General features: G+C 52.4%; 2 protein-coding genes across 4 annotated transcripts in view; one reads left to right on the top strand and one right to left on the bottom strand.

The window, feature by feature from the left end:
* Window positions 1-22025, top strand: part of Slc9a8 (solute carrier family 9 member A8) — a 68961-nt gene extending 46936 nt beyond the window's left edge. Inside the window, exons 13-17 of one of the 2 annotated variants that reach the window (XM_085832201.1) lie at window positions 618-729; window positions 3693-3913; window positions 5839-5985; window positions 6431-6578; window positions 21702-22025. In XM_085832201.1, the coding sequence (XP_085688327.1) occupies window positions 618-729; window positions 3693-3913; window positions 5839-5985; window positions 6431-6538 (588 nt within the window). In that variant the 3' untranslated portion in view covers window positions 6539-6578; window positions 21702-22025. Of the gene's footprint in view, window positions 1-617; window positions 730-3692; window positions 3914-5838; window positions 5986-6430; window positions 6579-6693; window positions 9366-21701 lie in introns of those variants that run through there. The other variant, XM_021154810.3, reaches the window with a different exon arrangement.
* Spata2 (spermatogenesis associated 2) lies at window positions 13720-25688 on the bottom strand. 2 transcript variants are annotated; one of them, XM_021156155.2, is made up of 3 exons: window positions 25570-25688; window positions 17481-17916; window positions 13720-16896 (listed from the first exon to the last, which is right to left on the bottom strand). In XM_021156155.2, the coding sequence occupies exons 2-3, from the start codon at window positions 17796-17798 to the stop codon at window positions 15667-15669; spliced, it is 1548 nt and encodes a 515-aa protein (XP_021011814.1). In that variant the 5' UTR covers window positions 17799-17916; window positions 25570-25688; the 3' UTR covers window positions 13720-15666. The 2 variants fall into 2 exon arrangements, with proteins under 2 accessions (XP_021011814.1, XP_021011815.1); XM_021156156.3 differs by lacking the exon at window positions 25570-25688 and adding an exon at window positions 22019-22112.
* Window positions 25689-25980: the final 292 nt, after the last annotated feature.

The raw sequence follows: 25980 nt of genomic DNA, 5'->3' as shown, positions 1-25980 counted from the left end.
CCATTGTGACTTCCTTTAGAGCAGCCTATGTCACAGTCTGTCCAATGAGCACAGGTTGGGGACGCCTTGGAAAGGCCCTCCATAGAAAGTTGCACTGGTTTTGAGTTGCAGGATCCAATCCAGGGCCTTGTGCACATGCAGATGCTCCTCCCACTCCCTCCCGCATTGTGTGGAGCCATAGTTGATTACCTGAGTCACCTTTGTGCTCCCAGCTGGAGCTCACTCAGCCCACCCACCCTACTTGCTCTGAGGAGCCAGACCATACCAGAGAGTGAGGAGCCTGACTGCCCTCACCTGACTCTACAGTGCCTCTAGTGGGAAAAATTAGCATATGCCTTCCCCAGTATGGAGTCTTGGTTGTCCCTTAGCTCCCCTCTAGGCACAGCTGGGAGCTAGTTGGTGCTCACCTTTATTTTGGGGCTGTCTGACTAAAGCTTGCTAGTGGGTGATGCTTGCTAGTCTCTTCTCTCCAAAGCTTCATCCAGGCAGAGCCAGGGCAGCATTGTGCTGTTGTCTTTCATGGCCAAGGACAAGGCCGTCTTAGACAGGTGTGCTACACTGTGTTAGCTTAAAGACGCAGTGGATTCCACCTATACTGGGCACGTTGACATTGGCAGGTGCTGGTCCTGTTTGGCAGAGCCGTCAACATCTTCCCTCTGTCCTATCTGCTGAACTTCTTCCGAGATCACAAAATCACCCCCAAGATGATGTTCATCATGTGGTTCAGTGGTGAGTGGCAGCCAGGGTGGGTGGGTCTAAACCTGGGGCTTGAAGGCAGAGGTCCCTGGGAAGCCAAGCTCTTAACAGTTGGTACCATATGGCACCATCACCATAGCACCATGGAGTGCTTTAGTAAGAGCCTTGGTGCGGGCGTGGTGGAGCACGCCTTTAATCCCAGCACTCGGGAGGCAGAGGCAGGCGGATTTCTGAGTTCGAGGCCAGCCTGGTCTACAAAGTGAGTTCCAGGACAGCCAGGGCTATACAGAGAAACCCTGTCTCGAAAAACAAACAACAACAACAAAAAAAACCAACCCAAAAACAAACAAACAAACAAACAAAAAAGCAAGAGCCTTGGTAGACCTGGGTGTGGTGCGGTTAGTGTGGAAAGGCATGCTGTGTTATGGTGCTAAGTGTGGGGACCTGACCCAGGGCCTCCTCATGTTAGGCAGGCACTTTGGTACTTGGCCCTTTGACCTAGCCATCACCATCCTTCATGCTAGGCAGGTTATTTCTCCTTCTGCTACAGAGTCCTCAGAGCTGAAGCTGAGCATTGCAGGCCCCTTCTCTGTATAACAGTTCTGGCTGCCGTGAAGCTCATTTTGTAGACCAGGCTAACCTTGAACTCAAGAGATCCGCCAGCCTCTGCCTCCTAAGTGTTGGGATTAAAGATGTGTGCCACCACTGCCCTTTGCCCCTTAGGGTCTTTATTTAAGTTTCAGTAGCCAGCTATTGTGGCACATGCCTTGGATCCCAGCAGACAGAGTGCTGTGAGTTCAGTGCCAACTTGTTCTTCATAGAGAGCTCCAGGCCAGCCAGAGCCACACAGTGAGGCCTGTCTCAAAAAATAAAAGTAAAGTGACTGAGTATAGTGAAAGGTACTTCCGTGTGAGCTGGACTGCAGCATCCCCTTTATAATGTCCACTCCAGTCTGCCTCAGAATTCTTCTTCAAAAGACTTCTTTATTGAGACCGAAGAGACGGCTCAGCAGTTACGACGAGCACAGACCGCTCTTCCAGAGGTCCTGAGTTCAAGTCCCAACATTCACATGATAGCCCACAACCATCTGTCATGGGATCCAATGTCCTCTTCTGATGTGTGTCTGAAGACAGCTGCAGTGTACTCATATAAATAATAAATCATATATATATTTTTTTTTTTTTTGGTTTTTCGAGACAGGGTTTCTCTGTGTAGCCTTGGCTGTCCTGGAACTCACTTTGTAGACCAGGCTGGCCTCGAACTCAGAAATCCGCCTGCCTCTGCCTCCTGAGTGCTGGGATTAAAGGCGTGCGCCACCACGCCCGGCAAATCATATATTTTTAAAAAAAGACCTTATTGTAAAAACTGTGAGCCAGGTTCAGTAGTGTTTAACTAGAACACACACCAGCTATGTGGGAGAACAGGGCAGAAAGGTTTCTAGCTTGAGTCTAACCCGGACCCTGTCTCACACAAACATAGAGGTCTAACAGATCTGAAACCTGCAGTGTAGACTAGGTTTGAACTTGCAGCCATCTTCCTTGACGCTGCCTCCCAAGTGCTGTAAACAGTCTCCTCCCAGTTCCTCACCCTGTCTCTATTTTCTCCACTTCTGCCCCTTCTGCTGTGCTGGCTTTGGCCTTAGTCAGCTTAGCAGTGGCTTCTGCAGCACTAGCCCCAGCCTACTGTTTCTGTTGGGCTTCTGCTTCCTTCCTCCCACTGTTATTGCCAGTATATGGAAGACACTGTCCTCTGGGGCTCCCAGCCTCCCACCTAGCACTTCCCACACTGACCACAGACAATGTCACCCTAGGGTCTGGCTCCACCTCCTTCTGAACATGGGTCCCTGCCATGTCTGCTCTTTTCCATCCAGCTCTCCAAACCAACCCTTCTCTGGAACCCAGTTTCATGTTCTTCTCTGTCTCTGGGTGCTGTGGGCTTCAGCAAGTTCCTTAAGCTGGGGCCTACAGCCTTAGGAAGCAGCATGGTAGGTTGGTATACTCGGCTCCCTTCATTGGCACTGGCTGGGCATATGTGCACACTGATGCCATCATAGGTGTCTGGTTCCTTCATCCTGTGGCCCTCGTGGGTTTGGAGAAGTCGAGGCTGCCCCTGCTTTTGACACTGGATCCCGCGCACTCTGGCCTTGCTGCCATCTCAGGCCTGAGTGCTGTAGCTTCCAGGCCCTTGCAGAGCCACCCCCACCCTGTCTGAGCCACCCCATATGGTCTCTGTTCCCAGTGACTCTTCTCCTGAATGTGGTGTAGTGTTTACTGTCTCTCCTATCTGCTCGGAGAGCTTGGGAAGGCTTGGGGTCCCTTCTCTGTGTATGTAGGGCAGGTCTACTGGCTCCCCGCTATGTCCTCATCACTGCCAGCAGCTTCACAGACAAGCCACACTCTCCTGCTCCTGTGTCTGCTGCATAGCCCTGGGCAGGGCATTTGTGCTCAACCTGATCCACACTGCCAAGGAGAGTGGCAGCACCTGCCAGCCAGGTTTTGTGACAGGCAGCTCTTAACTGGTAGCCTGGGGCACCCAAGGAGGACTCAGCTACCTAGCTGTGATGACACATGATGATGATGGCTCATGACAGACCATGGGTCCCCAGATACACCCTGCTACACAGCATGACCTTTGTCTTTTTTGTTTGTTTGTTTGTTTGTTTGTTTTGAGACAGGGTTTCTCTGAATAGCCCTGGCTGTCCTGGAACTCACTTTGTAGACCAGGCTGGCCTTGAAATCAGAAATCCGCCTGCTTCTGCCTCCTGAGTGCTGGGACTAAAGGTGTGCGCCACCACACCCGGCATGACCTTTGTCATTTTGCCTAGAACCAGCTCATGCAGATGTGCAAGAGACTTAAGCTTGCCACCCTGCCTCTTACTCTCGCATCCTGGGCCACTCCCATCAGAATCAGATCCCACTGAAGCCACCCTAGAGCCACTTCCTTCTCTTTCCCCTCTTCTTCCGGTGTGGCCCTGAGTCCCCATTTGCCATCCCCAGGTCTTCGAGGGGCCATCCCCTATGCACTGAGCCTGCACCTGGGCCTGGAGCCCATGGAGAAACGTCAGCTCATCGGCACCACTACCATCGTCATCGTGCTCTTCACCATCCTGCTGCTGGGCGGCAGCACCATGCCCCTCATCCGCCTTGTGGACATCGAGGACTCCCGGGCTCGCCGAAGGAGCAAGAAAGACGTCAACCTCAGCAAGACTGAGAAGATGGTTGGTACAGCTGAGGGCCTGTGGCCCGTCTACCTGGGAGGGCAGGCAGGGCAGGGCAGGATAGGGCAGGGGCTTGCTTGTACACGTGCTTACCTCAGAGCCAGCAGTGCAGCCCTGAGAACAGGTGCAAGCCTTGGCTTCTGAAACAGGGCTCTTTGGGGTAGGGTGTGTGCCAGCCCAGCCTTGTGACCTGCTGAAGCCATCTGCAGCTCAGGACATTTGAAGTAAAGCCTGGCCCTATGCCAGTCTCCCAGGAGAGTGCTTTTGCTGCCAGGGGCTGAGCCAGAAGCCCAGGTCAGGGCCAGGAGCTGTCAAATGTTGGTATTCTTCAATGCACAGTTACACTCGATAGGGACCAAGAGTTTAGTGGCTTGTTGTGACTGTTGAGAGCCGTAAGCAAGGTGACATCCTCAAGGACATAGGCCCTGGCCACAATGGAAGCAGAGGCTTCTGTACCGTCCTGCCCACCTCTACTTCCTATGAGCCTCCTCCTGCTGCCAGGCCACTTTTGGGCTGTGACCACCTAGCTCTTCCTCTTCTGATGTACCTACCAGTCCAGACTCCTGATCCACCTCCCTGTCCCACCCCTCCCACACTCCTGAGATGCACTGCCCTCTAGTCTTCTTCCTGTTTGAGATGTAACTTGGGTCAGTCATCCGAGTACCATCTGAGAGGGGAGCCAGGCCACTGGTCCAGAGCCTCAGGCTCTGCAGGTACCTCTCATGCTGAGCTGTCTTCCCAGCTTCTCCTCGCTAACCACTTCATGTGGTGTTATGCTCTCTAGTTTTTTGTTTTTAAACTTTTTTTTTTTAAGATTTATTTGTTTCATGTATGTGAGTACATCGTACTGTCTTCAGACACACCAAAAGAGGGCATCCCATCCCATTACAGATGGTTGTGAGCCACCATGTGGTTGCTGGGAATTGAACTCAGGACCTCTGGAAGGCAGTCAGTGCTCTTAACTGCTGAGCCATCTCTTTTGTTTTTGTTTCCTTTTTTTTTTTTTAAAAAGATGTATTTATTCATTATATGTAAGTACACTGTAGCTGTCTTCAGACACTCCAGAAAAGGGTGTCAGATCTCATTACAGATGGTTGTGAGCCACCATATGGTTGCCGGAATTTGAACTCAGGACCTTTGGAAGAGCAGCTGGTGCTCTTACCCGCTGAGCCATCTCACCAGCCCTGTTTTTGTTTCCTATTTTCCAACTGTTTTAAAAGTACATGTGTGTCTGTGTCTGTGCATGCTGTGGTGTGTGTGTGTTCATGAATGCAAGACGAGCGCATTAGAGCCTCCGGAACCAGAGCTGTGAGCAGGTGTGAGCCACCTACCATGGGCACTGGGAACCCATGTTAGAACAGATGTGAGCCCAGTGCAGACTGACATTCCTGCCAAGGCTACAGCCATTCTTAGACAGTCAGCCCAGTGGGTGGGGTAATAAATACACCGTTGTGGCCACAGCAGTAGAATGTGCAGGGGGCTGCAGGTGAGAACTCTTGAGGCATAAGAAGGGCTCCAGGCATTGCCTGCCCTCACAGACACCATGGCTTCCCAGACCAGCAGCAGCACCATGTTGAATATGCAGATTTGTAGCCCAGCACTGACCTGTTGTTGCAGAAATTGCAGCTGGGGCTGAAACGTGTGTCATCTTCAGGCTTCTCAAACCCCAGAGACCGACCAGGCACCTCCTCCACTTTCCTCTGCACTGCAGGCACAGGCCAGTGGTGCCTTGAAACTTTAGAGCCTCTTACGTTCAGTCTTGTTGTTACTGGCCCAACCTGCCAAGGACAGGCTCTGGGGGTCCCAAAAGGTCCGTGCCTGTGATCACCTGTACTAAGGCAGGGTGTGTTAGGGTAGGCATTCTGGGAGGAGGGCAGATGGGGCTCCCAGGGCAGTGTTTGCTGACGCTGACAGCTGTCATACAGGGTAATGCCATCGAGTCAGAGCACCTGTCAGAGCTCACTGAGGAAGAGTACGAAGCTCACTACATCAGACAGCAGGACCTCAAAGGCTTCATGTGGCTGGATGCCAAGTACCTGAACCCCTTCTTCACACGGCGGCTGACACAGGAGGTGGGCACATGAGGGACCCTTTGCCTCCCCTCAGCCCAGCTCTGCCCTGCTGCTTTTCCTTCCCTACACACCTTGGAAGATGGATGGGCTTCTGATGCTGAGTCAGCCTTCTCCTTGGGGTGGGCGGGATTCCCAACCTATGTGTGATAGCATGGCACCTCCAACCCTATGTGACCTGTGTCCTTTAACAGCTAAGCAGCAAAACATGTCATCTCACTTGACAGATGGGGAGACTGAGGCCCAGGGAAGGAACACACACACAGGGCAGCACACTGCAAGCTGCCACAGAGCCCAGACATCTAATTCCAAAGGCCTAGCTTCTAACCTGCGTTTCTCTCCCTCCATCCCCCTCACTTGTCAGTAAATCCTCCCGTTACCTCCAGCCTATCGGTTCACAGCCTTGTCGCCTGACTCCCTGACAGTCTTCTTACATATCTCCCCACAGGACCTCCACCATGGCCGCATCCAGATGAAGAGCCTCACCAACAAGTGGTATGAGGAGGTCCGTCAAGGACCATCAGGCTCTGAGGATGACGAGCAGGAGTTGTTCTGAGCTCACAGTGCCTCACTCAGCCTCCTCAGAACACAAGATGGTAGGTCAAGGGCTAGTCTCAGCTAGGAAGCTTCAGACCTTTGGAGCATGCTGGCTTTAGAAATGGGATTGGCCTCCATAACTCGGAACCAGATATAACCCACTGTTGTTTCCAGGCCCGCAGAGGATGGCAGTTACCAGCCTCCTTCCTGCTTCTCTGCCAGGCCACAGAGAAAGCCTTGGAAGGCTGCTTGCTCATCTCATGCCATGCCTGGGCCGTGCCTTCCTCACCTCCGGAGCAGCTGCTGGCAGGCACATCTTCCATTTGTCTTGGAATTGTCACGGTGCCTTGGTGTCAGCAGCAGTAACTTGGTGCCAAGGCCAAGAGAGAACAGCCCCTGTTCTGTGTCTGGCACTCCCCAAGAGAAAGGCTGATGGACTTTCTTAACATGGTACTGGCACTTCCCAGCCTGCTTTTGGGAAGGCACCTATGACCTCTGTGGGCACAGTGAAAATGTTTACACTGGTGCATGGCAGGGGTCAACCTGAATGCTTCTAGCAAAGGTGTTCACCCATCCCCTGGGTTTGGAGTGTTCTCTGAAGAGACAAAATGGAAGCACAGGGTCTTTGGGAGTGTGGGAGTCACCTCCATGTCCCCTCTCCTATCTCCCACTGCCTCATCTCTCATTCTTCTGTCCCCCCAGCGGCCTCTTTCTAGACCCTGTAATGTGAAGCTCCTTCCACCCAGCTGCTGATCAGAGCCCAGCTTTGTTTTTTACCAGTTTCTGGAGCTTGGGTCCTCTGCCCTCCATGCCACAGCCCCAGCTCTCCAGGGCACTGGGGCCATGCTCCCCACTTGGGCCACTTGACTTTGGGTCACAGAAACACACACCCATGCATGTCGCAGGATAAGGGGCTGGATCATACCACAAGCAATGGTTGTAACCTGATGTCCTCACCTGCCCTTTTATGAGTGGTGCCCTCTGCCCATCCGTGGCCCTTCAGCAACTACCCACGTGGGTCTTCATCCGCCATTGTACTCTGGGTGGCTGTATATGGCCCTGACTCACAATGGGGACCAAGTAGGCCTTGTTGCAGGTGTTTCTAACCTCAGGTACTGTGGTTCTGATTTTGGGAAGGACCGCCAGGTCTCTAATGCCCTGCCACCTCACTGTGCTGCAGAAGTCGGTGAAGTTGGAAACCTGCAGTTTGCTTCTGTACAGCAGCTCACGTGTCCTTGGCAAAGCCAAGGTATGGTCCTCTTCCTTGTCTCTCACCTTAGCCCTGGAACTGGAGCCGCTCGCTTTGTGGCCTTGTGTAATGTTGGGGTAAGGGGCTGTGTTCAGGCTGGGTTGTTCTCTGAGAACTCAGGCTCCATTTTTGAGATGAAGAATCAGGGTATCATTCCTTGCCCCTTGTCTCCAGGTCTCCTGTCCCTGGTCCATCATTCTTGGCCCCTCCTTCTAGCTGAGACCTGAAGCCAGCTTCCCAGAGTCTGGTGAGAACGTTAGCTCTGTGCACCAGCTCTGCTGAGCACCAGGAGGTGCCTCTGCCTCTTGCTGGAGGACATAGGCTTAGCACCCTGAGAGACTGTCCAGCCCTTCAGAGCCACTGGTCAGGGAGCAAAGTGCTAGATGCCTTTCCTTTCTCGGACATTTTACCTGAGAGACAAACTGCTGCCAGCACATCTCAGACCTGCTCGTTCTGATGTGTGCGTGCGGTAGCAAAGGCAGGGATGCTACAAGATGCTGCCGCAGTTGCATTTCAGGTTTAGGCCAAGGGGCACACAGAAGCTAAAATACTCAAGAGTATATTAACATGGGTGCCCCTGGGTACCTGGCACTTTAGCCAGTAAGCATGCCACCCTGTACTTGCTGGTGGTCCATCCCTGCAGTATTTCCGAGCCAGGTCTTGGAATCAGTGACTTGCTTCCTGCAGTGCTGTGGTCACAGGCCCCTCCAGTCAGCCATGTCTAGCAGCTTAGCAGGCTGAGGGGCTCGGTGTGCAGATTTCTTTTTGTGCAGCAGAATGCCAAGAGACTGAGCAGGGAGTCTTCTTAAAACCTAACCAGGTCCACGTGCCCGTGGTAGGTCTGGGGCCAGGCAGCTGCTGCTGTCCTGGTTCCTCCTCCCTTAGCTGTGGATCCATGTAGTAGAGGTCAGCCGCTCCTGGCACAACAGGATCCAGTAGCTGTCTACCACCCACAAGGTTTCTAAGATACCATGTGGAGACAGGGTCCTCCCCATCCTCTTCAGAAATAGCAGCTTGTTTTCTCTGCTGGCATGTGTCCAGGGTACCAGGTCCCAGCAGGAGGAGGCAGACTGTTAACTGAACACGCATAGGAACAGGAGGCAGTGAGAGCCTGTGGGAGGAAGGGCCTTCTAGTGACCCTGCTTCTCCATCCTGCCTCCCACCTGTCCACCCAGTTTCAGAGTTGGGAGGGGCCGTGGCTCCCTCACCCAGGCTTGCTGGCTGTGGCCCTGTTTTAGAGCCATGGCAGCGCAGGCTGGTGAGTGGTAGAGTTGTACTGCTTCCACCAAGGAGAAGCTGAAGGCTCTCCTCACAAGCCTGGGTTTCTTTCTTCTCTGACATGGAGGGTTTTGGAAGCCCTAGTTTTCTGTTGTGATTTAGGGAGACTGGCTGGGAGCCATTGTTCAAGGTCCCTGGGGCCTTTGCTGCTTTGGGAAGGGCCTGGGGTCTGAGCTGCGGGGGAAGCTATCAACTCCCTCATCTGGAGCTTCCCTCTTGCCTGTCTGCTCCCCTCACCCTCAATGCTGAATTGGGGGAAGGGTGCCCCAGGTCACATGACTGGATAGTTAGAAATAAAGTGCTATGCAGTCAGAGCTGACCTCTGTTGTGTCACGTGTTTGCATACTCCTAGATGTGGCTCTGGGTCCCCACAGTTTTGCAGGACACCAGCAGGCACATTCCAAGAAGTGAACAACAGCACTTGAGGCAGAATGCTCATGCCAACCATGACTTCCTCCCAGGTGCCAGGAAGCCATTGCTCTGAGCCTGCAGCTGCTTAAGTGTATTAGTTTTTGACAGCAGAAAATGGAGAACTAACTTCTCCATGGAATCTGAAAGGCTGAGGATCCAGAGCCTCTCTGGTCTTCAGTTCATGAAGAAAGGCCTTCTGTGAGGTCCTGAGTCGGCTCATGCACACACACTTCCTGAAGGAGCTGCTGCTGAGTGTGACATCTCATGGGAACTCAACCAGCCTTGCAGTCAGAGAAGCCACGGTGAAGAACAGATCAGATTCTCAGGATACCCTGGTCCTGAGGATGGCTATCAGTTTTTCTGAGTGGTGTCAGCCTGGAAGAAAGGGCTCAGTCCCACTGAAGGATACAACCTGGTCAGCTTCAGAGAAAGCTCTCAAAGTAGAGAGACAAACTCGAAGAATTAGCTCCCTTAGAGTCCAGAAAGCTATGGAGAAAAGGGTCTCAGGAGCCCCCAACCCACTCATCCCAGAACTTGAGGAAGAGACATACTAAAAACATAGGCTATATGGGAGGCAGAGGCAAGGGAGTCTCGGAGTTGGAAGCCAGCTTGGCCCACATAGCAAGCTCCAGGCCAACCAGGGCTATACAGTGAGACCCTGTCTTTAAAAAAATCAAACATGCTAGGTGGGCCTGGTGGCGCACGCCTTTAATCCCAGCACTTGGGAGGCAGAGGCAGGCAGATTTCTGAGTTCGAGGCCAGCCTGGTCTACAAAGTGAGTTCCAGGACAGCCAGAGCTACACAGAGAAACCCTGTCTCAAAAAACCAAAAACCAAAACAAAAATCAAACATGCTGTTAGGCATTATGGTGCACTCATAATCCTAACACTAGGCTGAGACAGGAAGATGGCCACAATTCTGAGCCAGCCTGAACTAAATATAAAATAAGAGTGCCTTTTTTAAAAAATGGCAAAGAAAAGAAAAAAACATACTACTAACACACGTGTGTTCTCCATGTTGTGCTGTTGTGCTTCTCTGGGGCTGTAGCTTTCTCAGAAGAGCTGGGCTCATTTCAGCTCCACTCAGTCCCTTGTTGAGGAAAGGCCTCTGACCCAGGATGCTGAGAGAGCAGCACCTTGGAGAGTGCCCATGGGTCCTTCTCCTTACAGAAGGTGTTCTAAGGCTAGAGGGGAGGTGGGGATGACAGAGCAGAAAGCATTCTTCTGATTTCTTTTTTGAGACAGGGTGTCTCTGTAGCTCTGGCTGTCCTAGAATTTGCTGGGTAGACCAGGCTGCCTTCAGGCCCAGTAATCTGCCTGCCTCTTCTTTCTGAGTGCTGGGATTAAAGGCGTGGGAGCCCAGGAGCCATCTATCCAAAGTGGATGCTAGGATACAAACTCCTGTGTTCTGAGAGCAGCAAGCCTTTTGCACCACTAAGCCATCTCTCAAGTCCTATACCTGGCATTTTAACCTGGGCTCTGGGGAACAAACAGGGTTCTCATACCTATGAGAAACAATTTTTGTTTTACATGAAGCTAAGGCATTGTGAAATATACTTAGAATCCAAACATTTGGGAGACTCAGGCAAATGGATTGCTTCAAGTCTGAGACCAACATGATCTCCAATGGTAGCTAGCCAGCAATGACTAGAAATTCTCATAAAACCAAAGAAAATATGTGTAATGTGTATTCATTCACTTCTGTGTAACTTCACATGTCTAGATTCACACCACACAGGGAGGTCCTCTTATAGACATGATAGAAATGAAAGATCCTGTTGCTAAACAGAACTGGGTGCTCCATGTTACTGAGTGAGTGAGTGACAGCTAAGTGGGGATGACTCTCCCAGAGGGCAGAACCCCACGTGCCTACTGCTAATGCAGTCTGTCTCCTGTGTTCTGATCAGCGCCAAAGAGCCAGAGTGCATACACAACACTCCATAGTAACAGGATGGCGGGTAAAACAATAGCTATTTTGACTGATACAGAAGGAACATCTGACCAAGGTCTAGACGCTTCCCTAAGAAAAACAGAAAGCCACAGCTAGGGGATGGCCACCTTAGCACAGAAAGGGTGTGTCCTGGCTAGCTGTCAACTTGACATACTGTTGTCATCTGAGAAGAGGGAACCTTGATTAGTAAAATACCTGTACCAGATTGGCCTGTGGACAAGCCTACAAGGCATTTGTTTTTTGACGTGTTTCTCTGTGTAGCCTTAGCTGTCCTGTATAAGCCAGGCTAGACTCAGAGATCTGCCTCTCTCGAAATGCTGGCATTAAAATTGTGCACTTACACACACTGGCCTGTGGGGCATTTCCATGATTGATATGAGGGCCCAGCCCACTGTGGGCGATCCCACCCTTGAGAAGTGGTTCCAGATATTTTAAGCAAGCCCATAAGCAGCATTCCGTAATGGCCAGAATTCAGACCATCCCTGCAAGAGGATCCTAAGTTTAAGTCTGGCCTGAACTGTTCAGTAAGACATTGTCTCAAACTCCTCCCCTTGTACACACATGAGCAACACTAACTGGACTCAGGGTCATTAAGAAACAAAGGCATGAACCTTGGAACAGAGATTCTGGGGGAGAGGTGATATGATCAAAATATGCTATGTGGCCGGGCAGTGGGGGTGCACACCTTTGAGTCCAGCACTCAGGAGGTAGAGGCAGGTGGATCTCTGAGTTCAAGGCCAGCCTCTTGTACTGAAGGAGTTCCAAGACATCCAGGCTACACAGAAACTTGTCTCAAAACATACACACACACACACACACACACACACACACACACACACACACACACACACACACCCAAAACCCTACTTAATGGGGCTAAATAGATGGGTCATCAAGAGCACTGACTGCTCTCATAGAAGAGGGGACTCCATTCCAAGCACACCATGGAGGTTCTGAATCATCTACCTGTAACTCCAGTTCCAGGGATTCCACATGTACTTCTGGCCTCAGTGGGCACAGCATGCACACACAGCATAGACACATGTACAGGCAAAACACCCATACACATTAAAAAATTATTTTAAAGAGAGCTTACACACGTAAATTAGAACTGGGCCCCTATCACCTTCAATATAGATAGGCCAAATGTGTCAGAACTGGCCCAGGTCCTACTTGGGTACTGAGCTCGCCCATGGTGGTACCTGGAACAGCACATGCAAATAGGAAGGAATTAGGGTGAGGACTGGGCCATGTGACAGAGCAGGACTGGACTAAGCAAAGCTCAGGCACTGGCAAGCCAACTTCTATGAGTTACTAGATCCATGAGCTCTGGGTTTAACCAAAAGCCTGCCTCAGTGAAGGTCTTTCATATATGCACAAGCACATGCAAGCATGCACACACACAACACGAAAGAAAAATGGAATCCCAAACTGGGACTCCTATGTTCTGTAGGGCAGCCTCAGTGGCAATGGCAGTTCAAAGGTCCATCCTCTGAGCTGGGACAGACTCGTCCAGATTTGTCTAGCATACACAAGACCCTGGATAAATTCTTCTATGTGCCCCAAAAGCCAACATCTTGCATTGTGGGGGACTAGAGCTTGAGGCAATAAAAGACACATGCATGAAATATTAAAGTGTATATGGGTGTCTTGCCTGCATGTATGGACATACACCATGTACATGCCTAGTGTCTACAAATGCCAGAAGAGGGTGCTGGGTCCCCTAGAACTGGAGTTAGAAATGGTTGTGATGATGTGGGTGCTAGCAATTGAATCTGGGTCTTTGGAAGAGCAGCCAATGTTCTTAACCATTGTACCATCTCACTGCCTGTCTGCTAAGTTTTGTTTTTAAAGATTTATTTATTTTATGTACATTGAGTATACTGTTGCTCTCTTCAGACACACTAAAACAGGGCATCAGATCCCGTTACAGATGGTTGTGAGCCACCATGTGGTTGCTGGGAACTGAACTCAGGACCTCTGGAAGAGCAGTCAGTGCTCTTAACCGCTGAGCCATCTCTTCAGCCCTTGTTTTTGTGTTTTAAAGAAAAAAAATCTTTGGCTAGCTGTGGTAGAATATTCCTTTAATGAGAAAAATCAGAAGGCAGGGGAAAAAAAGTTGTGCCTTTAATAGTAAAAGTAATACTTTGGGAAAACAGACAGCTTGACCGCGGGCCTGGTTTCCAGCTTCCCCAGATGACCAAGGCAGTAGGATCTGTCTGAGTCCTGTCACTTGAGCTAACTGTGGTGTCTAGGCCAGCGCTTGCTGCAAATGAGGGAAGCCACAAAAGGGGCTGTAACACCATGAACACTTCGTTTAACAATGGAAGACACTTTATTTTTTTTTAAATCTCTCAACATTTCAACTCTGTAGAAATCAAATGCAAAATATGTGCATTTTAAATTAGCATATTCTTAACTACCCGGTTCACATCGATCTCCTATAGTGAGACACACCTAGGAGGGGAGAGGCCTTGCCAGTCTATACACTGTATTTCCTGGTGGAACACACTGGACTTCCTCAGGCAGCCTGTCCTCCATCTTGAGAGAGTCCCTGCAATGCTGGAGTGACTGGAATGCAGAGCTGGAGCTCTCAGGAAAGGGCCAGGCCCCACCAGGTCTGAGGTGCTGACATCAAAGAGCTGCCCAGGAATGCCAGTCTCAGGAATAAAACTGCCCAGAGTCTGCTGTATGTACACCTAACTACATGCGGTCTATCAGCTAGAGATAAAAAAGATTTGGAAAACCTAAAAATCACTCCAGTAAGTCGGAAGACCACCAGCAAATTCACAGTAGCTCAGGGTTTGGCCAGAGTCAAGCCTGCTCTAGAACTGAATGCCTGCTTTGGGAAAACTACTTGCCCATAGATCCCAAACACTGGACATCATAACTGCCTATGGCTAAACTATGTTAACACTTCACAAGGAAGTGACAGCTTCAAATTCCTGCCCTGCCCCTCTCCCCAAAAAGGAAAACCCAGAGGTGGGATTTATCCCAGGAAGTGTGGACACTGAATACTGGAGAGGCATCTAAGGAGCAAATCCCACCTCTGCCCGCCCTAGTGCAAAAAGACTTGAGAGCCGCATTGACAGCCTCAGGAACCAGTGAGGAAGGCTAGATGGGGGTGGAGGCACCCACCGCCTGAATTTCCTTCTGAGATTCAAGGTTCAGGGTGCAAGATTCATGCTCAGCAGGCACCAAGACCAGACAGAGCTATAGATGTGGGGGCTGAGGTCCCCATCTTGTCACTGAGGTCATTGCAGACCCCGGCACCGTGCTAACCCCCGTGTGCACACTGGAGGTAGGTGTATAATATTTACCGTAGGGAAGACAGTAGCTCTCTACCACCATGGGAAGGAACATGGGCTTTACCAGTCCCTTCCGCCAGGCTCCCAGCTCCACCCTAGCAATGGAAGAAACACTGGGAAAGGGCATGCGGCCCCCCTTGGAAGACTAAAGAACCCAGGGCACCTTTATAAATACCGTATCATTAATTTCTTTCACCATGTTGAAACACACTGCAAGTTGAACACTCATTAAAAAATAAACCTCAAATTCTGTATGTACAATACAGTAAGGGGGGGGGTTATGCAAACAGGAGGGGACGTCAGTCCTGCCATGGAGTCCACTTTCCAACTGCCAAGCAGAGCTTGCCAACATTGTGGGCTGGTTGAGTGGAGCTGGCAAGATGGCATTCGACTAATACTGGACTTGGCTCCCCATTAATACCAGTCAGGGGGCAGACAAGGGGTGGGGACATCTGCCTAGGGATCCTTGTATCATGGGAGCAGGAAAAGAGGCGAGCCACCAGAGAGGCCCGGTGTGGCAGGAGGGCTCATTTCACAAGCCAGCAGGCCTCTAGCTCGCCACTCCTGGTGGGGATTTGAAGGTGACCCCAAAGGCTCCTTCCCAGTCCAAGCTGGCTTTGCAGTGGGTGGGGCAGGTGTGGCAAGAGTCCCAGAGACAGAGACTTATTTCAAGGGAACCAGAACCAGAACCCAAACCCATACCAGCTGAGCAGGGAGTGGAGAGGGCAGCGAAGTGACTGAATGGAAGTGCCATCCTGTCCTTCGGACCACACAGCAGCCGCAGGCTGGAATGTGACCTGCTACGTGAGCCATGTGACAAAGCAGTAACCCTGGTGCTTCCAAGGTCAAGCTCAAGTCTCTGCTTCCTTCCTGGGCAGCTCTGTTACCTCTTGATGGGACCAAGCCAGGTCAGTGGTGTGTAGCCCTTGTAGCGGAAGATGGGGGTGAGGCCTATCTGTACACGAGCTGGGAGAACGGGGTGGACTTGTAGTTCAGCTGACTGTTGGCCATGAACTTGTGCAGCTCACTCTTTCTGCAGCACGGGTCGTAGTGGTAGGCGCCGAGGCAGGCGTCACAGGAAACTTTTGAACACTGGGTGCATGTGTTTGTGGCACCTGCACGGTTACAGAAGCCACAGCGGGAGGTGGCTGTGGTAGAGGGCTTGGGCTTTGAGTGGACAGATGCCAGCCGGTCAAGGCCCTGAGTCTGGTGACCCACATACTTCTCCCGCATAGGTGCCCCGTGGGCCAAGCTGTCGTGTACAGAAGCCTTGCTGGGGAAAGCGCTGGGCTTGGAGGCCGAAGGACAGACCAGCACACTGTCACAGCGCTGGCAGAGGGAGGAGCTGCAGGACAGGCCGCAGTTTTGGCACTTGGAGAGGGCAGACTCTTTGGTGGGGGGTGAACGCTTGTGGTAGATGGGGTGGGTATCATTTTTGACCAGCCATACATCGGGCCGCAGAGCATCCTGCCTCCGGTAGGTGGCCCTGGGTTCTGAATCTGTATACAGGTCCACGTCATCCTGAGTGGAAAAGTATGTACTACGAAGAAGGCCAAGGCCATTGATGGAGGAGATGGAGGGAAGGTCATCAGGGCTACCATGGGGGGAGCTGGACATGGCCAGCAATGAGGGGGATGGGCGGATGATCTCATCCTTCAAGTCTTCCCCTATATCCATGGCCAGGGGCTCCTTGCGCAGACTCAGTGAGGCCTTCGAGGGGGGCTTCCTGCTCTCCCAGTAGCTGTCGTAGGCATCCACCGACCTGGAGGGTTTGGTCACTCGGGGCTTGTAGTAGTCCTTGGCCGCTCGCTCACTGGCTGATTTCTGGAGTGCCACACGAGCCATGGAAGTGGTCAGGTGCTCCCGACTCTCAGCCCGCCTCCGCAGTGCATCTGAGCACCCTCTCGCATCCTCCGTGCTGCTCTTGCGCTCAGCCACCACGTCCAGCTCTGAGTAGCCTTTGTCCTTCACCTGCAAGTGGATGCCCAGCATCTGCTCACACTCGACCTTGGCCAAGAAGAGCTCAAAGGAGACCATCTTCACCTGGAGGGACTCCACAAGCTCTTTGAGTTTGTACACAGTCCCCAACTCAGGCTCATAGCCCATGAACCTTAGAATGGCTCTGATGTCCTTCTCCAGCAACGTGGACTTGACATAGTAAACAAATGGGCCAGTGTAGGTCTAGGGAGAAAGAGGGCAGGGAAAAAAAAGAGGCATGCTATAGAGAAGCCTGTTCAAACCAGATGCAGAGCGCCCCCGGCAGGGAGGGGTGGGGAGCTCCTGCCTGGAGACCACAGGCAAGAGCACACTAGAAGCATACCACCGAGCAAGGAGTACATGTGGCCCGGGAGGCCAGAGAGACCATGGTTTCTGTGTATGTGAAGGCTCTGTACCACAGGAGAAGCACAGGGGTGGGATTAGAGAGAGAGAGATACTAGGCCCCAGGATGTCCATTTTGAGCCTTCTATCAAAGTTTCAAGAACACCCCAAGGCTGGGATGCAGCTCAGGGACAGAGCGTGTACCACAGGTTTAATCCCTAGCACGACAATAAACAAATGACACATGCCAGGATTCCAGCCCCCTGTCCCCTGCTAGGGAAAGTGCAGAGAATCTTCTCTCAACCCCCACCCAACACACACCTACCCACCCCTCAACTGGGACTTTGGTCCATACCAGCTCCCAGCTGCTTGGAGCCCATGGGCTGAGAACAGGGGCACGGGCACGCAGGAGGGAGCAGCAGGCAGAGGCGGCCACCCCACCTCACCTTGATGCTGCGGAACTCCTTCTTCCAGGGGAACAGGAAGAGGTTGATGGCCATTGTCTCCAGCATGCCGAAGGCGCAGTGCAGAGCACTCAGGCTGGAGCCGCTCAGAGAGCGGAGGGAGCTCTCCACCACCTCATAAAACTGGATCAGCCGAAATCGATATAAAGGGTCCACCTTGTGCAGGCTGAGCAGGGTGGCAGCTGCCACGCGCAGGTACTCATCGCTGCCAGGCTGCTGGTTGCCGGGGGTGGTGTCCACTTTGCCCTCATGGAACTGCACGTACTTCCGGAATAAGTCATCCTTGTACTTCGTATCCATTGAACTGGGCTTCCCCAAATCAAACCCAAGGGCTACCTCATCTCCCCCATGGCTCTGGGACTGGAGGCTGGCACATCACATGAAGAACTGGCCTGGTACCCATGGACCAGCGCATGCTCTGAAAAGGGGGGATAAGAAACCATCACCCATCTGACTGGTGCCCACCCCAGCTTCAGAATGCCAAGGGCAGCAAAGCCAAGAGCTGGCCTGGACTAAGCTGGTTCTTGAGCCCAGATGGCCCCCATGTGCTCTTCCACCTCACTGACACAGAACACAGATGGGCCAGGCGCTGCTGCTCACCAGCTCACAGGAGTGACTAATGCCCCCAAAGGCAAGGTTCAGAGAGCAAGCCGGTGCACACTTGGCCTTGGTGTGACAGGAGGAGGAGTCTGGGAAAACCCCGAGGCACACTTAAACCTGAAGCACTGCCAGGCCCAGGGTGTGATGCCGGAGGTGGCGGCAGGGAGGTGCTGAGCTGGCACTACAGAGCATGTGCCAGTACTAACCCCTTGCTCCTGAGTAAGTGGGCACAGCAGTTACCATGGCCCCTGAAATCAGCCAGTCATCGAGAGAAGCACCCAAGGTTCCAGATCTCCCAAGGTGGAGATAAGGTCAGAGCCCAGGAAGGCTCCAGAGTCCAGGCCAAGCCCACCACACCCTGTTTTCCTGGAGCAGGAAGGAGCTTGGCACCAACAGAAAGGAGGTTTGCTGCTAATGATCAGGGCACACAGAGGGACTGCTGGTGCAAGGGCCTGACCCACAGCTACTCAGAGGACACACCCACTACTCCTGTGGGACGATGGGACTGCACTGCTCAGTGAGAAGGACCCTGGGTCCAGCTCCCAGCACTACACAGAGGACTTCTGGGGAAGTCCACATAAACCACTGGAGAGTTTAATTCAAGGATCTAGATAGGGACTAGAGAGATCAGAGGGGGCTGCAGCCAGCTGTGAGAAGAAGCACACAGCCCAGCAGCTCACAGGGGACCTTGGGGAAAGACAGCAACAGTCAGTGCCACACACTGCAGACAAACCAGGCTCAAGAGGGCACAGCAGCACACACAGCTCTGCACAATGTGGCTAAGTAAGGAAAGCACTGACAGCCTCTTCTGCCTTGACAAGGTATTCACCCTCAAGACACCAGGCTTTCTCAAGAAGGCTCCGACCACCTTCAGGTAGAGTGGGCGTGACCTGCACCTGCCGCTTTCCTGGCCAGAGCCCCAGTGTGTGGGTGATGAGCATCCTACTCTAAGCCAGCCTCCACACCTCACTCAGGCGGGGCTTCTAGTCATCAGCACCACTAAGACTGAAGGAGGTAAGGGGACTGGGCTCTCCTTGGGGGCTCGGTATGGCCTGTGGGGTCCTCTAGTATTATCTGGGCTCTGGCAACAATCCCACGGCCCATAGAACCACCCTGGCCTCAGGAAGTCACAGCTCAGCATCTCCAGTTTGGGGACATGAGTGGCAGCATTAACAGTGGGTGAAAGTGAGCAAAACTGGGGGCCCACGCTGGGCATGGCAGTACTCAGTGTGTTCCAGCACTCAGGAGGTAAGGCAAAACGGCCCGTAGTCCACTCCAGAACAAACAAACAGAACCAGAAAGTCCCCCTCCTTTCACCCACTGCCTGTGAGGGTACACAGAAACAAACTGACCTGGGAAGCACAAAAGGGCCCCAAAGATGAGTGCTAAGTCCTGACCAAAACCAGAGGCAGCGGTCATACTTCACAGCAGTCTAGCCTTCCCTCTAAGTAACAGCCATCCAGTCCCTGCTCTTCAGTCATGTCAGGCTGACTCCCTGCTCTTCAGTCATGTCAGGCTGACCCCCTGCTCTTCAGTCATGTCAGGCTGACTCCCTGCTCTTCAGTCATGTCAGGCTGACCCCCTGCTCTTCAGTCATGTCAGGCTGACTCCCTGCTCTTCAGTCATGTCAGGCTGACTCCCTGCTCTTCAGTCATGTCAGGCTGACCCCCTGCTCTTCAGTCATGTCAGGCTGACCCCCTGCTCTTCAGTCATGTCAGGCTGACCCCCTGCTCTTCAGTCATGTCAGGCTGACTCCCTGCTCTTCAGTCATGTCAGGCTGACTCCCTGCTCTTCAGTCATGTCAGGCTGACCCCCTGCTCTTCAGTCATGTCAGGCTGACCCCCTGCTCTTCAGTCATGTCAGGCTGACCCCCTGCTCTTCAGTCATGTCAGGCTGACTCCCTGCTCTTCAGTCATGTCAGGGTGACCCCCTGCTCTTCAGTCATGTCAGGCTGACTCCCTGCTCTTCAGTCATGTCAGGCTGACTCCCTGCTCTTCAGTCATGTCAGGCTGACTCCCTGCTCTTCAGTCATGTCAGGCTGACTCCCTGCTCTTCAGTCATGTCAGGCTGACTCCCTGCTCTTCAGTCATGTCAGGCTGACTCCCTGCTCTTCAGTCATGTCAGGCTGACTCCCTGCTCTTCAGTCATGTCAGGCTGACTCCCTGCTCTTCAGTCATGTCAGGCTGACTCCCTGCTCTTCAGTCATGTCAGGCTGACTCCCTGCTCTTCAGTCATGTCAGGCTGACTCCCTGCTCTTCAGTCATGTCAGGCTGACTCTACATCAGAACCTTTGCACATGCATTGAGTTTTCTGTTCTTTCTTTGCCTCCTGGGTGGATCGCTCACATCATGCAGGCTTCAGCTCCAACACAAAGATCTCCTGCTGCAGCATGCGTAAACCCCACCTTCCCAGTCCCTTGCTGTGGTTTCCCTGGGATAACCACAATTTGCAATTCCTGGCTTTTCGTGTTCTTTTACTAGCTCACTCTCAGTCTCTCCCCATGACCTGAAACTCCCACAAAGGCAAAGATCACCACAGTACCGAGCACTAATGCGTTGGAACTGGGCACCTACTGCAACTGGATCCATGGGGTGAAGAACGCATGCACACACAGTGACCCTGGGTCTCTCAGCAGGGCCACAAGAGCAGCTGAAGGATGGGTTGCAAATGTGCATGCCATGCAGCCTGTGCCCTTGACAACCCTGGGGCCCATGTTCCACAAGTGTTCTACAAAGTACCTTCTGCCTGGCCTGTTAGGTTATGGTGGGGGCCAAGATAGTAGAGGCCATCAGTGAAGGAGACGGTCTAGACCACCAGCACAGCAGCCACCCAAGCATGCACATCCTCGCAGTGCAAACTCACTACCAGCCAAAGAAGACACACAGCTGCTGTTGATCTAAGAGAAGCTCCCCTCCTGCCTCAGTGGAGGAGCCCCTGGACTCCATCCAAGTGCTACCCAGGGACCCGGGAAGCTCAAGCTGACCTCAAACTTCTGAACCTCCTACAGGGGCTGGGCAATGGAGACGCACACCTTTAATCCCAGGGCTCAGGATGCAGACACAGGCAGTTCTCTGAGTTCGAGGTCAGCCTGGTGTACAAAATGAGTTCCAGGGTAGCCAGGACTACCCAGAGAAACCCTGTCTCAAAAAAAAAAAAAAAAAAAAAAAACCAAAAAATTAAAAAAAAAAAACTAAAACAAAACAGGAGGAGGAGGAGGGACAGGGTCTGGAGACATGGTTCAGCAGTTAAGTGTTTTGGGAACTCTTCCAGAGAATCCAAGTTTGATTCCCAGCACCCACATGGCAGCACAGAACTGCCTGTCACTCTAGTCCCAGGAGATCTGATACCCTCTTCTGACCTCCAAGGGCATGCACATGGTACACAGACCTACATGCCGCCCAATTAGCCATCAACGTAAGAAAGGCATTGCCACACATGCCTTGAAGAGCAGCACTCAGGAAGCAGGGCAGTCAAGTCTCTGTGAGTTCAAGGCCAGCTAATAGTGAGTTCCAGGACAGCCAAGGATATATAAACTGTCTCAGAGAGGATCAGCGGGAGGCTGCCATGCCTTTTCCTAAACATTGCTATTTTTTCTCCCCACAGAAGTCAGCTGTGAGCTGGAAGCAGGGGACATTTCCAAAGTGAGCTACCCTCCAAGCCCCATTCAGCTCAAAGGTGCTGTTTGGCAGTGGCCCTCACTCTACACCCTGTTTGCTGCTGGCAAACAAAAAAAAGGAAAGGAGACCCACAGCTTTAGTGTGTGTTCATGGTCCTAAAATGGGAGTGGGAAGTCATGTGGGAAGAACCCTGAAGCTGAGAGTAGCAGGAGTCCATGCCCAGAAACCCAGCGGCAGTGGCTCTTCCTGGCTTCAACCTGACTATATCTGGAAAGAACTACAGTTCAGAATTGGAAGGCTCACCTGTGATCCAGGTCTTGAGGCTGGGAGATACAAGTTTCTGACCTGGATCTTGGCATGGAGATCTTGAGGCACAGTGGCTATGAATCCCAGGAGACTGAAGCAAAGAGATTTGAGTTCAAGGTCAGCCTGGGACAAAAACAAGTTCCAGATCCAGGCGTGGTGTCACACACCTTTAATCTGGGCCACATCTTCTGCTGGAGACCTGCATAAGGACACTGGAAGAAGGAAGCTTGGCTCTTCTTTGCCTGCTTGCACTTACTTGCCAGCACATCTGTTGGAACCCACTAGCCCCATGGGACTGAGCAACTACCGGATCCTCGGACTTCCCATTCACAGCTGACCATAGTTGGGGAGTTGGGCTACAGACTGTAAGTCATCATAACAAATTCCCTTACTATAGAGAGACTATCCATAAGTTCTGTGACTCTAGAGAACCCTGACTAATATACCAGCCCTCAAGAGGCTGAGGCAGGAGGACTGCCACGCACTTAAGCCCTGTCTGGGCTACTCTCAAGAAGAACAGGCTGAAAGAGGAGAAGGGCAATAGCAAATGAATGCCTGCAATCCCAGCACTTAGGTTAGAACAGGAAGATCTCTAAGAGTTCAAGGCCAGCCTGGGCTACAGAGAGCAGGGCACTGTGCACACTGTAGCCAGCACTGGGGGAAAAGAGAGAGAAAAGAAAGAATGAAGAAAAAAGAAAAAGAACGTGGCCGGGCGGTGGTAGCGCACACCTTTAATCCCAGCACTTGGGAGACAGAGGCAGGTGGATTTCTGTGTTTGAGGCCAGCTTGGTCTGCTAAGTGAGTTCCAGGACAGCCAGGGCTACACAGAGAAACCCTGTCTCGAAAAAAAAACCAAAAACCAAGAACAAAACAAAACAAAACAAACAAACAAACAAAAAAAAACCTACCAAAAGCAAAAGAAAGAAACAAAGAAAACGAAGGAACGAGAGAGGGAAGAAAAGGAGGCCGTGGCGGCTGGAGAGATGGCTTGGTGGTTAAGAACACCTGTCCTTACAGGGAACTTGTGCTTGATTTCCAGCTGCCCATGACTCCAGTGCCAGCCAGAGGGTCCAACTCCCTCTTCTGACTTCTGTGCACACCCAGATGCCCAGAGTACAGACATAGACACATTAAAAAAAAACATGGGGCGGGAGAGGGTATTTGAACTGTAAATGAAGAAAATATCTAATAAAAATAATGTCTTCCTTAAAAAAAAAAATGTGTGTGCGTGGTGGTGGTGGTGGGGTGGGTGTGGAGAGATTGCTCAGTGGTTAAAAGCACTGTCTGCTTTTACAGAGGACCTGGATTTAATTCCCAGAACCCACATGGGGGCTTACAACAGCCTGTAACTGTAGCCCCAGGGAATCTAACACTCTTTTAGAGACTCAGGGTCCAAACATGAATGAAAACAAAATACCCAATCACATAAAATAAAAATAAAGAAAATTTTAAGTGGAAAGATTAAGAGAAAGTCATGCAATCTCTGGCTTCCTCTTTGGCTAGATGCACAGGTGTGAACACCAGAAAACACCACACAAAGCGGGGTAAGAGAATGAAACAGTGAACAAGGGCATGACAGGCTCCCCAGTTTAATCACATCTCCCACTGCATCCTTGAAGCAGCTGGGGAAACAGAGGCTTAGCTGCAATCAATGTCTCTGGCAGAGCCAAAAGGGCCATCAGGCCCCAAGAACTGGCTTCCTCTCATTCAGCTCACTTGTTTCTGGCTACAATTGGTACCAATTACAAAGGGGTCACCACAAGCAGACCCTGTGCCAGCTGCTCAAAAATCAGTAAGATCCATAGGATAACCCTAATATTACAGAAGAAACTGAACACAGAGAGCCAACTCACTTGTCCTAAGCCACAGAGCCAAGGAGAAGGGGATCTGAGACCTGAATCTAACCCTAGGCAAAAGCCATCTCGCTGCATCTTCTGGACTTCCTTGAAAGGCTTGGTCAGTCAAAATGCCCTATGGCTGGGAAGCAAAGTCTGATAGTAGCAAAACTGCCATCTTCCCACACCAATCTCTTTGTGATGTAAGCTCAAAAGCCCAGGAGAAAGGCTGGCCAGAGACCAGCCAGCAGTGAGGCAGTTACATCATCCCTGCTGAATACATTTCCTAAGAATACAGGCTGCCTTGTGGCTGGCCCTAACTGCTGTCTTTTCTGAGCACAGAGCCAGCAATTTATTCCCAACACTCTAGAAAACACAACAAAAAACACGTTCTTTGCTAAACACAGCCTGGTTACTGGAGAGCAAGACAGCCCAGAGACAGAAGCTGTTAATTTCTCCAAGCAACCCAATGACTGGAATGCCAAGCCATACCAGGCTGGCAGGGGAAAAAAATAAAGCTCTGTGAATATCCGGAACACATAAGCAGAAGGATGCTTAGTGCCATCGGCTCTGGGTGGCACCTCCTGTACCCATCTGGGCCCCTTTGTAAAGCAATTCAGTGAAGACGAGGCTGGCGCACAGTCGCCAGGATCCAGTGTGGAAAGCTGAACGCATTTAAAATTCAGCTAAACAGAACCAAAATAATCCGGGAAGGAGAGCAATGGTTCACCTTTACCTTTCCTGGCCCATTCAAGAAAAATATGCCCCGTGGCAACGCTGAAATGCATTCCCTCTCTATACTGGCACATGCTATTTGGGTCCCGGCTCTCCATCTACATGTTTACACATCCCTGATCCAGCTTCAGTCTCCACACAGGATCAGGGATGTGGCTCTACCACCGTTCCCTCCGCCCAACCTCTATGCATTCATTCTAAGCAAGAGGCTCCCAGATCCACCCCTGGCATCTCCTACTGGCTGTAAAACAATACAAGGGCCCCACACCCCTACTAGCCTCCAGAAACACTGCCACCGGAGCCTTCCAAAGCTCTGAAAACAACCTTGGCTATGCTGGAGCCTGGCTTCCCTCCCCGCAGAGCCCCTCTCGGTTCTGAAGGGAGCCAAGTCCCCTCTGTGCAGGGAATGTAAACCTGTGGCGGCTACTCCAAGCTCTGCGAGCGGTCTTCCTCTGACCGACATGGCAGCAGGGAAAACGCCCAAACTCAAAGGAAGGAGTTCCCACTGGCGGCGTCTTTTGTCGGTGGTGCTGGGGACTAGGGTCAGAACCCAGGGCATCGCACACACTGGGCAAGCTCTCGCAAACGCCCCTCCGTCTGTCACTGAAATACCGGGACCTGTCATAACATAGCTGCTGCACCCCGACACCATGCAACACCCGGGTTCTCTTTCCACGCCCACCGCGGCCCCGGAAGGCCGCCGCGTCCCTCCTGATAGACCGGGAGACCAAGGATCCCGAAGCAGAGCGACTCAGCCAAGGTCACTCGGTAAATCCAAAGCCAGATCAGCCTCCCCTCCCGACTGAGAGCCATAGCGCGGTGCCTGCCCCCCGGGGGCGCCGGGGGCGCGTGTGCCGTCACCCGGGAGCCAGTGCTGCGACCAGCCGCCCGGAGCCGCCGCGGCCGCGGGACAGAGCCGAGGGCCTGGCCGGTGACAGCGCGCGCAGGGGTCCGCCCTCCTGCCCCACCCGCACTCACCTGCCGCTGCCTGCCAGGAAAGCGAGCGCCTCCAAAGCACAGGCCCACACGGCCCGGCGGCTCCCGCTAGCTCCGGGAACCGAGAACAGTACCGGGGGCAAACGCAGCCCGGAAGTATTTGTTCCGGAAGTGACGCACGAAGGCGGGCCCTGAGAGAGGCTGGATCGCGGCTGCGCGCTGGGCCCAGGAGTGAGCGGCGGAAGCCTGTGGCGAGCTGGTGTTCGCGAGGAACGGAGAGGCGGCGGCAGGAGGCGGAGAGCAAGCGCTTCTCAGTAGAACCCGACCTCACTCCTAGGGACCGCGGGGAGGCACGAGCGGAACCCGGAAGCAAATTAACTGGAAGTGACGCGCGGAGCTTCACCGACGCTGGCTGGCCGGGTTGTCATGGAAACAGGTTGCTGAGCGAGCGGG

This window comes from Mus caroli, unplaced genomic scaffold, assembly GCF_978045245.1.
Source record: "Mus caroli unplaced genomic scaffold, Mus_caroli_1 scaffold_2, whole genome shotgun sequence".
In the NCBI taxonomy this organism is placed as follows: domain Eukaryota; kingdom Metazoa; phylum Chordata; class Mammalia; order Rodentia; family Muridae; genus Mus; species Mus caroli.
This window is presented reverse-complemented; position numbering and strand designations above follow the sequence as displayed.

What these genes read in the sequence shown, in the direction of transcription:
- Spata2 (XM_021156155.2), bottom strand. Translation starts at nt 17,798, where the DNA reads ATGGATACGAAGTACAAGGATGACTTATTCCGGAAGTACGTGCAGTTC. An exon ending in AGGAGTTCCGCAGCATCAAG is followed by an intron (nt 16,897 to 17,480) that starts GTGAGGTGGGGT and finishes CTTTCTCCCTAG; the next exon opens with ACCTACACTGGCCCATTTGT.